Source organism: Euphorbia lathyris, chromosome 1 (assembly GCF_963576675.1).
Source record: "Euphorbia lathyris chromosome 1, ddEupLath1.1, whole genome shotgun sequence".
Lineage (NCBI taxonomy): Eukaryota > Viridiplantae > Streptophyta > Magnoliopsida > Malpighiales > Euphorbiaceae > Euphorbia > Euphorbia lathyris.
This window is the reverse complement of record NC_088910.1, coordinates 126636573-126649633: the sequence shown is the minus strand read 5'-3', so window position 1 is coordinate 126649633 and position 13061 is coordinate 126636573. Positions and strand designations below refer to the sequence as shown.

The 13061-nt window shown below is 35.7% G+C and overlaps 1 protein-coding gene across 1 annotated transcript; it reads right to left on the bottom strand.

Moving 5' to 3' along the window:
• Positions 1 to 8696: 8696 nt before the first annotated feature.
• LOC136219398 (uncharacterized) lies at positions 8697 to 12082 on the bottom strand. Its single transcript, XM_066006795.1, has 2 exons — positions 11970 to 12082; positions 8697 to 9713 (listed from the first exon to the last, which is right to left on the bottom strand). Exon 2 carries the CDS (start codon positions 9705 to 9707, stop codon positions 8697 to 8699), a length of 1011 nt encoding a protein of 336 aa, XP_065862867.1. The 5' UTR covers positions 9708 to 9713; positions 11970 to 12082.
• Positions 12083 to 13061: the final 979 nt, after the last annotated feature.

The following is a 13061-nucleotide window of genomic DNA, read 5'->3' as shown; positions in this document are numbered from 1 at the left end:
CATCCTTCTTCTTCTTCCTTCTTCTTCTTCCCCCTCCTTCTTCCTTCTTCTTCCTCTCCTCCTCTTCTTCCTCCTCCTCCTTTTTTTTTCTTCCATTCTTTTTTTTTTAATTTCCGATTTCCGAAGAAATCTGGAAATTTCCGAAATCTGGAATCCAGATTTCGGAAATTTCCAGATTTCTCCTGAAATCTGGAATTTTCCAGATTACTGGAAAATTTCCAGAAATCTAGAAATTTCCGAAACTAAAAAAAAAAGAAAAAAAAGGTAGAAGAAGAAGGAGGAGGAAGAAGAAGAAGGAGAGAAGAAGAAGAAGAAGAAGGAGGGGGAAGAAGAATAAGGAAGAAGGAGAAGAAGAAGGAAGAAGAAGGAGGAGAAGAAGGAGGAGGAGGAGGAGGAGGAGGAGAAGAAGGAAGAAGAAGAAGAAGGAGGAGAAGGAGAAGAGAGAAAAAATAAAAAATAAAAAAAATTTCGAATTTCCAACTCTACCCCTGTGCCACGTCAGCAAATTAACGGTGTTAAGTCCATTTCCGTTTTTCGGGTAACGGCGCAAACCACAGTCCTTTTTTTTTGTAATAACAAACCACAAGGGTTTTTTTGGAACAACATCAAACCACATGGGTTTTTTTTAGAATTTACCCTAAAAATTAAACACATATAAACTAATACTAAATAATAATATTAAATAATAATAAATTTACAAATTCGCTGTTGGCGCGAGCATGCTGTACCGGTCCAGCTTGTGGTGCATGAAGGAGATGGGGATGCGAATATCGCCTATACCAGTCCATATAAGCAGGATCACAGGCAGTGGGATCGTATCCAACTGGTCGGCATCTCCTCCGATCAATGCCCCGAGCCGATGGAAATCTCCGTCAGGTATCCTCAACTGTGACTAAGGAATGCGTGAGCTTATACGCTATAGATCTCCATGGTCGTACTGCTTTATCAGGTCTAATACGCTCAGCTGGGATAGGCTGAGCATATCAGACCTGTCGCAGCGCTCGATCGGACATATACGGCTCGACGATGTCTCTACATCGTATCCAACCGGCGTATGACACTCGAAGCCGATCATCATCGGGGACAGGACCATAAGGCAACCACGTCACCTGAAAAAAAATAATACTCTATAAAAAATAATAATATACTATAAATAATACTTACATTAATTCTAAAATTTTATAAAATACCTCTGCCGCCGTCATACGGTCCAGCTGCCCGCGTATGGTATCTAGTCGGGTGGTCGTCTTGCCTGGTACCCCGACCTCCCATCTCAGTGCACGGGCATGGTCAGCTGGGATCAAGTGAGCTCCTCTATGCGACCGGAACACCGGAAAATACTCGTATATCCATGCCTGCAGTAGGGTCAAACATCCGCATATACCTGAACAGTCTCCTCTGCTCGCTATCCCCAGCTGCCGGTACAACATGGCTAGTGTAGCAGACGCCCATGATAGTCCAGCTGCCCCGCTGACACCACTGTAAACCTCAGCAAGATGGGTCGGCCTAATCCTATCTCCACTCTTTTCAACAAACAGAGTGGATCCAAGCATAAGCCACATCCACGCTGTGGCCCGAGTAGCGTCATCCCTACCCTCGGTGAGAAGCCCGTGTACAGCCCCAACAAATACACCTCCACCACCCCATAAATATCGGGTCGGCAACAGAAGCTCAGCCTGACTCACCCCAAACATCATCATGCACATGGCATGAAGCCCGTCAGTAGGGGGAGACTCGGACACCATCGGACCGTCGATCGGGATCCGAAGAATCTGCCACACATCATGCAGCTGGATAGTCATCTCTCCGAACGGCATGTGGAAGGATTTCGTATCGGGCTGCCACCGCTCCACGAATGCAGTCAACAGCGGAGTGTCGAGGTTCTTAAACATGGCATGTGGAAGGTGAGACAAACCAGTCCTCTCGATCATCTCCCTCAGCTGTAAAATGACACATATACAATTTATACAATTACTGAATGTTTTTTATGTTTATAGTTAAAAATACAAATTACAATAAATGTTGACACACTATATTATTCTTACATCGGGTGACGCACCAGAAAACCACTGACACGAATCTCGGCATGCTGATGATCTGTTGTAGCATGTCAGAAACGACCGAATCTCTCCTCCCAACATCCGTGGGGCAACATGTCCTAGAAAACTAGGAATCACGGAACCATCAACGGGGCCACCATCCACCGGTGCAGTAACTAGCCAGCTCTCGTGCTCACTAGCTTTGAGACGTTTGCTTGTCCCTAAAAGTTATAAAATTATACTAAATTATACTAAAACATACTAAATTATACTAAAATTATACTAAAATACTAAAATATACTAAATTATACTAAAATACTAAAATATACTAAATTATACTAAAATACTAAAATATACTAAATTATACTAAAATTATACTAAATTATACTAAATTATACTAAAATACTAAAATATACTAAATTATACTAAATTATACTAAATTATACTAAAATTATACTAAAATATACCAAAATTATACTAAAATATACTAATATACTAATATACTAAAATTATACTAAAATTATAAAAAATACCTGTACTCGCAAAACGACCTCTTACGCGCTGGGTCGGCTGTCTCCCCGGGATCGGCTGCTCATCGCTATCCTCAACCTCGCGATCATGTGCAACTGCAGACTATCGCACTGCCCGGGCTGCCACATCCAGGTAGTCCTGAAAAGAATCGCTATCAGGCTCTCTGTCATCAAAATCGGTCGTCCCCTCCGATCCATCAATATCGGGCTGCTCCACAATCGATCCCCTCCTCAACTGGTCCGTCGCAGCCCCTCTCCGCCTACGACCGGAAATATCAATACCACGCAATCTCGTATGCCATGGTGTATCATCCTTGCCGTCCATATCTAGATGACGAGCAGATGACGGGATGGATTTCCCACCCCTAGTAGGCCGCTCCCTCTACAAAAAAAAAATTCCACTAAATTAATAAAATTGTAAATTATACTAAATTTATAAAATTATGCTAAAATACTACTAAATTAATACAATTGTAAATAATTGTAATTATACTATAATTATAAAATTATAATAAATTATACTAAAGTTATACTAAATTTATAAAATTACCCTAAATTAATAAAATTGTAAAAATCATGCTAATACTATACTAAATTTATACTAAAATTATAAAATTACACTAAATTACTAAAATTTTAAATAATATAAATTTTTATAAAAAAACAACGTGGGCGTAAGGGAATCACGCCCGAACCACTGGTCGGGCGTATGAACATCACGCCCTATCAGTGGTGCGGGCGTATGAGCATCACGCCCGACCTATGGTTCGGGCGTATGCGTATCACGCCCTACCATTGGTGCGGGCATGTGGCTATCACGCCCGCACCACTGGTCGGGCGTGATACTCATATGCCCGAACCGCAGGTCGGGCGTGATTCTCATATGCCCGACTGCGATTTCGGCGAATTTATAAAAACCCCCCACAGATTCAGTTCGATGTAAAAATCAATGAAATAAAACGGTAAATCTTACCACTTTAGCTTTTCCTTTACGGTTTCTGTCACCATCCATGATTCGGTTCACTAATTTGTCCGGATTTGAGCAAAAATCGTATAGGGTTCTTGAGAGGTTTTGGGTTTTTTAAATTTAGTGCAAAGGGTAGTTCGGTCTATTCACGGGGCTAAAAGTATAAATTAGTGGCTAGGTTTAGTAACCCACTAAAAAAACCAAATAGATATGAAACAAATAGGCCTAATGCTCCCTCAACCCTCTTAACTTGTCCAAATTGGTCATTTTATCCTTCCAACTCATCGAATGTCCTATTTACCCTCCTAACTAAAAAAAAGTGGTATTTATCACCCCCTCAACTTGTCCATTTAACCCCCCCACCCCCAATTCATAGAATGTCCTATTTACTCCCTTAACTCCACAAAAGTGGTATTTCTCACCCCGTGCAATCCGTTATCGAGGCCTAAATTGATGCATTTTTTAAACGTTAAATCTATATTTGTGCTATTTTATACGTGGAACCTAAATTGATACTTTCCCAAAAACCATAGACCTATTTTGGTACCTTATCCTTACATATAATGTCTTTAATTTGTTTATATTAATGTTCTTGTTATTTGTATCTTTTATTCATTCTTTCTCTTTTCAATTTTTGGCTAGTTAAATTTTGACCATCTAATTATTGTAATACAATATTATTGTAATAAACACATGAAAGATCAATATAATTATCGAATTAAAACAAAATAAAAAAGTTGATATTAAAAAATACATTTTCAAACTCATTTGAATAAGTCCTATTAATTTTGTACTGTAAAGGGGTAAGAAATACTAATTTTATAGAGTTAAGGGGGTAAATAGGATTATAAGAGGTGAGAAATACCACTTTTATAGAGTTAATAGGGTATATATAGGACATTCGATGAGCTAGGGAGGGGTAAAATGACCAATTTAAACAAGTTAAGGGGATGAGAAATACCATTTTTATAGAGTTAAGGGGGTAATTAGGATATTCGATTAGTTGAAGAGGTAAAATGATCAATTTAGATAAGTTAAGTGGGCTGGAGGAACATTAGGCCAAACAAATATTACGAGAGCACTATTTGCCATTTTTACACTTTAAGCTCTTAATTTTTTGATTTGGCACGCTAAGAGTCTTTAATCATTTACAAATTTGTACATTTTAAGTTTTAATTTGTTTATTTAGCCTTGTTTGATAACTATTAAAATTATTTAATTTAATAATTTAAGCAATTATTTACATTAAGTGTGTTTATAAATTCTTTAACCACTTAAAATGTACAATTTATTGTAAATGTGTGTGTCTTATTACTTATGGGTGTAACATATATATAGATATAACAGGGGTATAATGGTCATCCATTACATTATTTATAACACTCCCCCTTGGATGTCCATTATACAAAAATAAGTAAATGCGTTTGGGGATGCTGCCTCATTAAAAACCTTACCAGGAAAACCCAGTGGGAAAAACCATGGTCAAGGAAAAGAGTGCAGCACGCATTTACTACCCCTCATGAATACATAGCTAAAAATCTTTACAACGACGCAATCCAATGCGATAAACTAACTTCTTAAAAGTAGCAGTTGGAAGCGCCTTGGTGAATAAATCCGCCAAATTGTCACTTGAACGAATCTGTTGAACTTTCACGTTACCATTCTTTTGTAGATCATGGGTGAAGAAGAACTTTGGTAAGATATGCTTTGTTCTATCTCCTTTAATGTATCCTTCCTTCAGTTGTGCAATACATGCAGCATTATCTTCATATAAAATTGTTGGAGCTTCTTTTCCGGTAGATAGACCACAATCTTCTCGAATATGTTGAGTTACAGACCGTAACCATACACATTCACGACTAGCTTCATGGATAGCTAAAATTTCTGAATGATTAGAAGAAGTAGCTGCTATGGTTTGCTTCATAGAACGCCAAGAAATTGCAGTATCACCACATGTAAACACATATCCTGTTTGTGATCGAGCGGTATGAGGATCAGACAAATATCCTGCATCAGCAAAACCAATCAAGTCCTCTTTGGACTGGTTAGAAAAAAATAAGCCCATATCTTTCGTACCTTGAAGGTAACGGAATACATGTTTAATCCCATTCCAATGCCTTCGGGTTGGACATGAGCTAAACCTTGCTAACAAATTCACAGAAAATGATATGTCGGGTCTTGTATGACTAGCAAGGTACATCAATGCCCCAATTGCACTTAAGTATGGTACTTCTGGACCAAGAACTTCTTCATTGCTATCCCGAGGACGGAATCGGTCCTTATCTACATCAAGTGATCTTACAACCATTGGGCTACTCAACGGGTGTGCTTGATCAAAATAGAATCTCTTAAGCACATTTTCTGTGTATGTTGTTTGATGCAGAAGTATTCCATCTTTCAGATGTTCAATTTGCAATCCCAAGCAAAATTTTGTCTTTCCAAGATCTTTCATCTCAAATTCTTTTTTCAAATATTCCACTGTATGTGAAATCTCTTCAGGAGTTCCGATGATATTTAAATCATCAACATACACTGCAATTATGACAAATGCAGATCCAAATCTCTTAATAAAAATGCACGGACTGATAGGGTCATTCTTATAGCCTTCTCTTATCAAATATTCACTAAGGCGATTATACCACATACGCCCCGATTGTTTCAATCCATAAAGAGATCTATTTAACTTTATGCAGTAATGTTCTCGGGAACTAGATCTTGCTGCTTCTGGCAGTTTAAATCCTTCTGGGACTTTCATATAAATTTCATTATCCAGTGGACCATATAAGTAGGCTGTGACTACGTCCATTAAACGTAAATCAAGTCCTTCTCTCATTGCCAGGCTCATGAGAAACCTAAAAGTAGTTGCATCCACCACAGGAGAATATGTTTCTTCATAATCAATTCCAGGTCTTTGTGAGAATCCATGTGCAACTAAGCGTGCTTTATATCTCACAATTTCACCATTTTCATTCATTTTTCTCACAAAGACCCATTTATGTCCCACTGGTTTTACACCTTTAGGTGTACGGACTACAGGTCCAAATACTTCTCTCTTTGCAAGAGATTTCAATTCTGTCTCAATTGCTTCTTTCCATTTTGGCCAATCATTACTTTGTGTACACTCCTCAATGGATTTTGGTTCATGATCCTCATTTTTATCCATAACATCAACTGCTACATTGCATGCAAAAATTTCATCGACGTCGATTTTATTTCGATTCCATTTTATTCCAGACATGACATAATTAATAGAGATTTCTTCATTCTCAAGTACCTGAATTTCTTTCTTTGTCATGTTTATAGTCTCTTCAGGAGATCCTTCATTGTTCTTTGGTTCCTCGGAAAGGCCACTGTCAATTTCTGCTCCTTTTCTTTTTCGAGGATTCTTATCTTTGGAACCGATAGGTCTACCATGCTTCATGCGTGTGTGAGACTCATTAGCAGTTGGATGTTGTCCTTCAAGGACTTCAATTATCTTTGGAGCATTTACAGCTGGAATATGTGATTTGGTCACTCTCTTTGGGTCAGAAAATGCGTCTGGCAATTGATTCGCTAAGTTTTGTAAATGAATTATCTTTTGAACTTCTATTTCACATTCTTTAGTCCGAGGATCAAAATGAGACAAAGATAATTCATTCCAACTAATTTCTTTTTTCCAACTGTTTCTTTTCTCCCCCTAATGTTGGAAAAACTGACTCATTAAAATGACAGTCAGCAAATCGAGCCTTAAATAGATTTCCAGTAGCTGGCTCTAGATACTTAATGATTGATGGGGATTCAAATCCAACATATATTCCCATCCTCCTTTGAGGACCCATCTTAGTGCGTTGTGGTGGAGCAATTGGAACATATACCGCACATCCAAAAACTTTCAAATGAGAAATATTTGGTTCCTGACCGAGAACCAATTGTGATGGGGAGAATTATTGATTACTTGTTGGCCTGATGCGAATTAATGCTGCTGCATGTAATATAGCATGTCCCCAAGCTGATATTGGAAGTTTGGACTGCATAAGTAATGGTCTAGCAATCAACTGCAGACGTTTAATTAGCGATTCAGCTAGACCATTTTGTGTATGAACATGAGCTACAGGATGTTCAACATTTATCCCAATGGACATACAATAATCATTAAAAGCTTGTGAAGTGAATTCACCAGCATTATCGAGGCGAATTGCCTTCAAAGGAAAATCTGGAAAATGTGCTCTTAATCTAATTAATTGAGCAAGTAATCTCGCAAACGCCAGGTTGCGAGTTGATAATAGGGAGACGTGTGACCATCTAGTCGAGGCATCGATTAAAACCATAAAATATCTAAATGATCCACACGATGGGTGAATTGGCCCACAAATATCTCCTTGTAAGCGTTCCAGAAAATTGATTGATTCATGTATAACTTTGGCTGGTGAATGCCTAATTATTAATTTTCCTTGTGAGCAAGCAACGCATGTAAAATCATTAGGAAGAATCTGCTGGTTCTTCAATGAATGTCCACATGAATTTTTGATTATTTTTCGCATCATTATTGAACCCGGATGGCCTAATCGGTCATGCCAAACAGTAACATTATCAGTAAACTTCTGGTTTACTATAGCATATGATTCAATTGTACTAATATTAGTGTAGTACAATCCAGTGGAGAATGCAGGTAATTTCTCAACAACATGTTTAGTGCCTTGGGTAATACTCGTGATTTGAAGGTATTCTACATTTCCTTCACTTATTGTCTCAATATGATATCCATTCTGATGGATATCTTTAAAACTCAATAAATTTCTTTGAGACTTAGGAGAGTATAATGCATCCATAATGTCAAATTTCGTTCCCATAGATAATAATATATTTGCTCTTCCGGAGCCTTCAATAATTTTTGAACTACCCGATATAGTATTAACACAAGTTTCTTTCATTGTCAAATGAGAGAAATATTTCCTACTTCTTAGTATGGTATGAGTAGTTGCACTGTCTGCTAGGCATAATTCTTCACTATCCATGTTCTTCAAAATAAATAAATTAATAGTCACATAAATATCTTTAACAACTCAAGTTCAATAATATCTCATGCATATAAAATTCAAAATAAAATCCATAAAAACATAATAATAAAGAAATCCTAGTAACATCCAAAAATAATGAAAATAATATCTACTATTTCTATGTCTAATTTATATCATTGCCAGAGGGGGGAATGAAATCATCAACCTTCAGGGTTGTATTTCTACAATCAAAGTCATCTGCGCCATCTTCATACACAAGATTTGTTTCTTTCTTGTTGTTTTGCTTCAACGATTGTTGATAAAGATCAACAAAACGCTTTGGTGTACGACATGTGCGAGACCAATGGCCTTTTCCTCCACAGCGGTAACATGTATTGGTCACTCCTGCATTGTTATCTTTTCCATGTCTGTGACCATCTTTATTGTCCCACTTCTGGTGGGATTGTGAGTTCTTAAAATAACCACCTCGACCTCGACCATATCCACGTCCACGTCCATGTCCGTGACCACGTCCACGGCCACGTCCTCGACCACTACTATTATGGTCATTTTCTTTCATATTATATGATGTCACATTCGCTTCAGGGAATGGACCAGAACCAGTTGGACGCAACACATGATTTTTCATCAATAATTCATTATTTTGCTCAGCCACAAGGAGACAAGATATAAGCTCAGAATATTTCTTAAATCCCTTTTCACGATATTGTGTCTGCAGGACAACATTATTTGCATGAAAAGTAGAGTATGTTCTCTCTAACATTTCTGCATCAGTGATTTTGTCTCCACATAATAGCAATTGTGAAGTAATTCTGAACATGGCTGAGTTATATTCACTTACTGACTTAAAGTCTTGTAGTCTTAAATTAGACCATTCATGACGAGCTTTAGGTAATATCACATTTTTTTGGTGGTCATACCTATCCTTTAGATTATTCCAAAGGACTTGTGGATCTTTCACAGTCAAGTACTCAATTTTAAGATCTGCATGGAGGTGATGACGAAGAAATATCATAGCTTTTGCCTTGTTTTGATTGGTTGCTTCATTTCCTGCTTTGATTGTATCACCAAGTTCTTTTGCATCTAGATGAATTTCAGCATCTAACACCCAAGATAAATAGTTGTCTCCAGTAATATCAAGGGCATCAAATTCAAGTTTTGTAAGGTTCGACATAGTTCACTATATATATATAAGAAAAACAAATTATCAATTAGGACATACTAATCACATATCAATATCAATTAGGACATACTAATCACATATCAACCGAGTAATACCAATCACATACTCAATGTCAACCGAGATATCCTAATGACAGAAGGGCGCTATATGTTGTATAACCACAACCAGCACATTTGACAAAATGGCATTAGTAACAAGTCTACTACATATATAACAAAAATTAATCAGCAGAGATATAGAAAATCAGACAAAAGAAAATGATTTTCAACATCAGTGGATAATATCAGCGCCAGACAACTGGCAAAAAAAAAAAAAATTGACCTACAGTATGCACGCAACAGACAAAAATTACTGGTGTCTTTAGCATCATTTTCAGTGTAAAAAATGTTAATGACCTACAGTATGCACTCAACAGACAAAAATTTGTAACAACGTAACAACACTATAAAAACTCACAAGAAAAACAAAACCTAATTCATGCCCTTTTAATGAGGAAAAGCTTGTCATCTCAAACAAAAGTTCATGCAGAAAAGAAATAAAAAAAATCCTCCATTGATTTTTTCTTCTCTAATCTCCCAGATCATATAACATATCCTACTATAACACCTCCAGAAGGTCAGCTTAACTTCTTCCCCCTTCAACATAAACACATAACATATTAATTTTTTTTTTTTTTCAATGTCAATTTCAAAGTTTTCTCCTCAAATATAAGAAAACTGTTTCGCAGGTCGCATTACAAACTCACTTCATTCGAAACAAATCATTTCTATAAATTCCTTTTTTTTTTTAAACCTTCAAATAGGAAGTATCAGTTACTTGGAAACTTTCAGGTGTTTGAGAATGGGTAAATGCTCTTGAAACAAAAATTAGTGTTCTTCATCATTAGCTTAAACAAAAATGGTTACAAAATTATAATAAATGAATTCTAGTATGAAAACAAATCCATCTTATTAGCATATGCTATAGTTCTTTTACAGCAATAAATAACTCATATTATATACACAGCAGAATTATGCAAATGTAGTCAATATTTCACTTAATCCGAAATTTATAATTTACAGAAGGTGTAATTCAACCATACTAACCATATATCTAGGGATATTCAAATTCTAATTCAGTGTGTGATTGCAATGAATTCTTAAACCAACTTATAAAGTTAGGAATTTTAATTTTTCAATCAAAATGAATTGTTTGACTAAATAAGCCAAACTGAAATCATTGTCATTAAAGGTAAAAGAACACTTGCTAGGTGTGGAAGTGTGCAGTGAGGAAGGGCCAAGCACTAGCGCCTCAGAACATCCTGGGTAAGGCAACTTTCAATAAGGCTGGGCAGTGCCTCGCCAGCTCAAGTAGCACCAAAAAGTGCAATGTGTTGCATATAACTTATTCGAAATTGTATATGCTATCTTTAAAAGGAAATATCAATAACCAAGAGTTTAATAAAGGAAAGGTACAATTTAATGTAGCATCTTAAGTAATATTTTGGTTTCAAAAACAATATTTAGTTCCCAGAACAAACTAAAACCTATTTACAACACAGTGTAGGAAGAGTCTGAATATAAAGATTGATTGGATAAATGAATATTGAATAACCATGTCCCTTTTTACTCTGCAATGTCTAAGTATACAGAGATTAGAAAGCATTGTTCCTTGCATAGATCAAATGATAAGAAAGTAGATGACATGTAACATATTACTTCACCATTACAAAAAGAAAATTGCAACAGCACTTCATGGAAATAAGTTTTCATGAACAATTTCAGCATTGTTTATTCTTATAACTCAACATACAGCTAACAGATAAACATAAGATACTGTTACCAAATCACTAAATCGATCCTCCAAGTCTAACATGGCAATTTCTAAGAATCAGGCCCTATGACCTCAAATTTAATTCTACGAATCAAAACATTAGGAAATAAAAACATAGATCCAAACAAAAAAAGAAATAAATAACGAATTCAGAAGCTTGAGCAACCAATGGTGTCTGAACATTATAGCAATAGCTCTTTGATAGCACTCAGCACCATTAACTAATTACGTAAAACCTATAACTGGGACCAAGTTCTGTATCTGGCTAATTTCAGACACGAAATAGATTAATTACAAAAGAATAGGACGAACGATGGCGAAATTCAGGATCTCATACAACGAAATCAAGAATATATCAAATACAATCAAATCAAATATTGTCGCAAAATAATCATAAACAATTCTCATGTTAATTCATCGAGATAAAAATCGGAAGCGTACCTGAACCGAACGATAGTGGCTAGGATCGTCTACGATTGAAGGGAGACGTGCTCAGACGGCTAGGGTTTCGTCTACGATTGATGGGGGGCGTGCTCAGACGGCTAGGGTTTCGTGCTGATAACGTATTGTAAATGTGTGTGTTTTATTACTTATGGGTGTAACATATATATAGATATAACAGGGGTATAATGGTCATCCATTACATTATTTATAACACAATTAAGTTAAAATCAATTCTTTAACTCCAATTTTCTTTTAATTATAAGTTTGCCACTTTTTATTTTCATGCCACCACCATATTTATAAGTTTACCGATCTTTTACCTTTACCTCATTTTAATCTTAATTTTACCCTTTTAATTACTTATGTAAATTGGGCTTTTATGTAATTTGTTTTTTAGGATTTGAGATGATATAAATTCATCACTTTCATTTGTAATGTTTAACTTTTTATTTATAAAAATTATTATCTTCTCTTTAAAGCTTTTGTTAAATGTTTATTCCTTCAACAGTGAGAATTTGATTATTCTAAATCCATAAAACCTTGGAATTAACTCCTTCTAGTTTAGTTAAAGAAAAATCTCTTTGTTGATTTAAGATTAAAATCAACCGGTTCAATATTAATCTATATCACTCATGACATAGACAACATAGATACCGGGGCTTTGAATTTGTGGGAAATATTGATATATCATTTAATATAATATATGATTTGTTTACTTGTTTTGGACTTACATAAAGGTTTTTTCTGCTTTTATAGTTTGATTTCCTGTGGGTTTTGTTTATATGGTGTTTTATTCATATTTTTCCGGTAATTTTGTTTTAGTGGAATAATATATGCTTTTCTAAAAATAAATAGTTGAGTTTTATTAACAACAATTAGTTACATTCACATGTATATATACTTATATGAAAGTATCAAGATGTTAAAATTAGTTTCTGAAGAAATAATTAAAAGAAGCATCAATTAATTGAGATTAAAACACACTTTAAGTCTTAATTGTTCCCATTAAGTGGATTAGATTGGTCCTTCCCACTTGTATTAAAATTTAAAAGCTATGAGAAATGATATGATTGGATTCTTTTTCAAAGA

Coding starts and splice junctions, on each gene's coding strand:
- LOC136219398 (XM_066006795.1), bottom strand. CDS start 9,707: ATGTCGAACCTTACAAAACTTGAATTTGATGCCCTTGATATTACTGGA.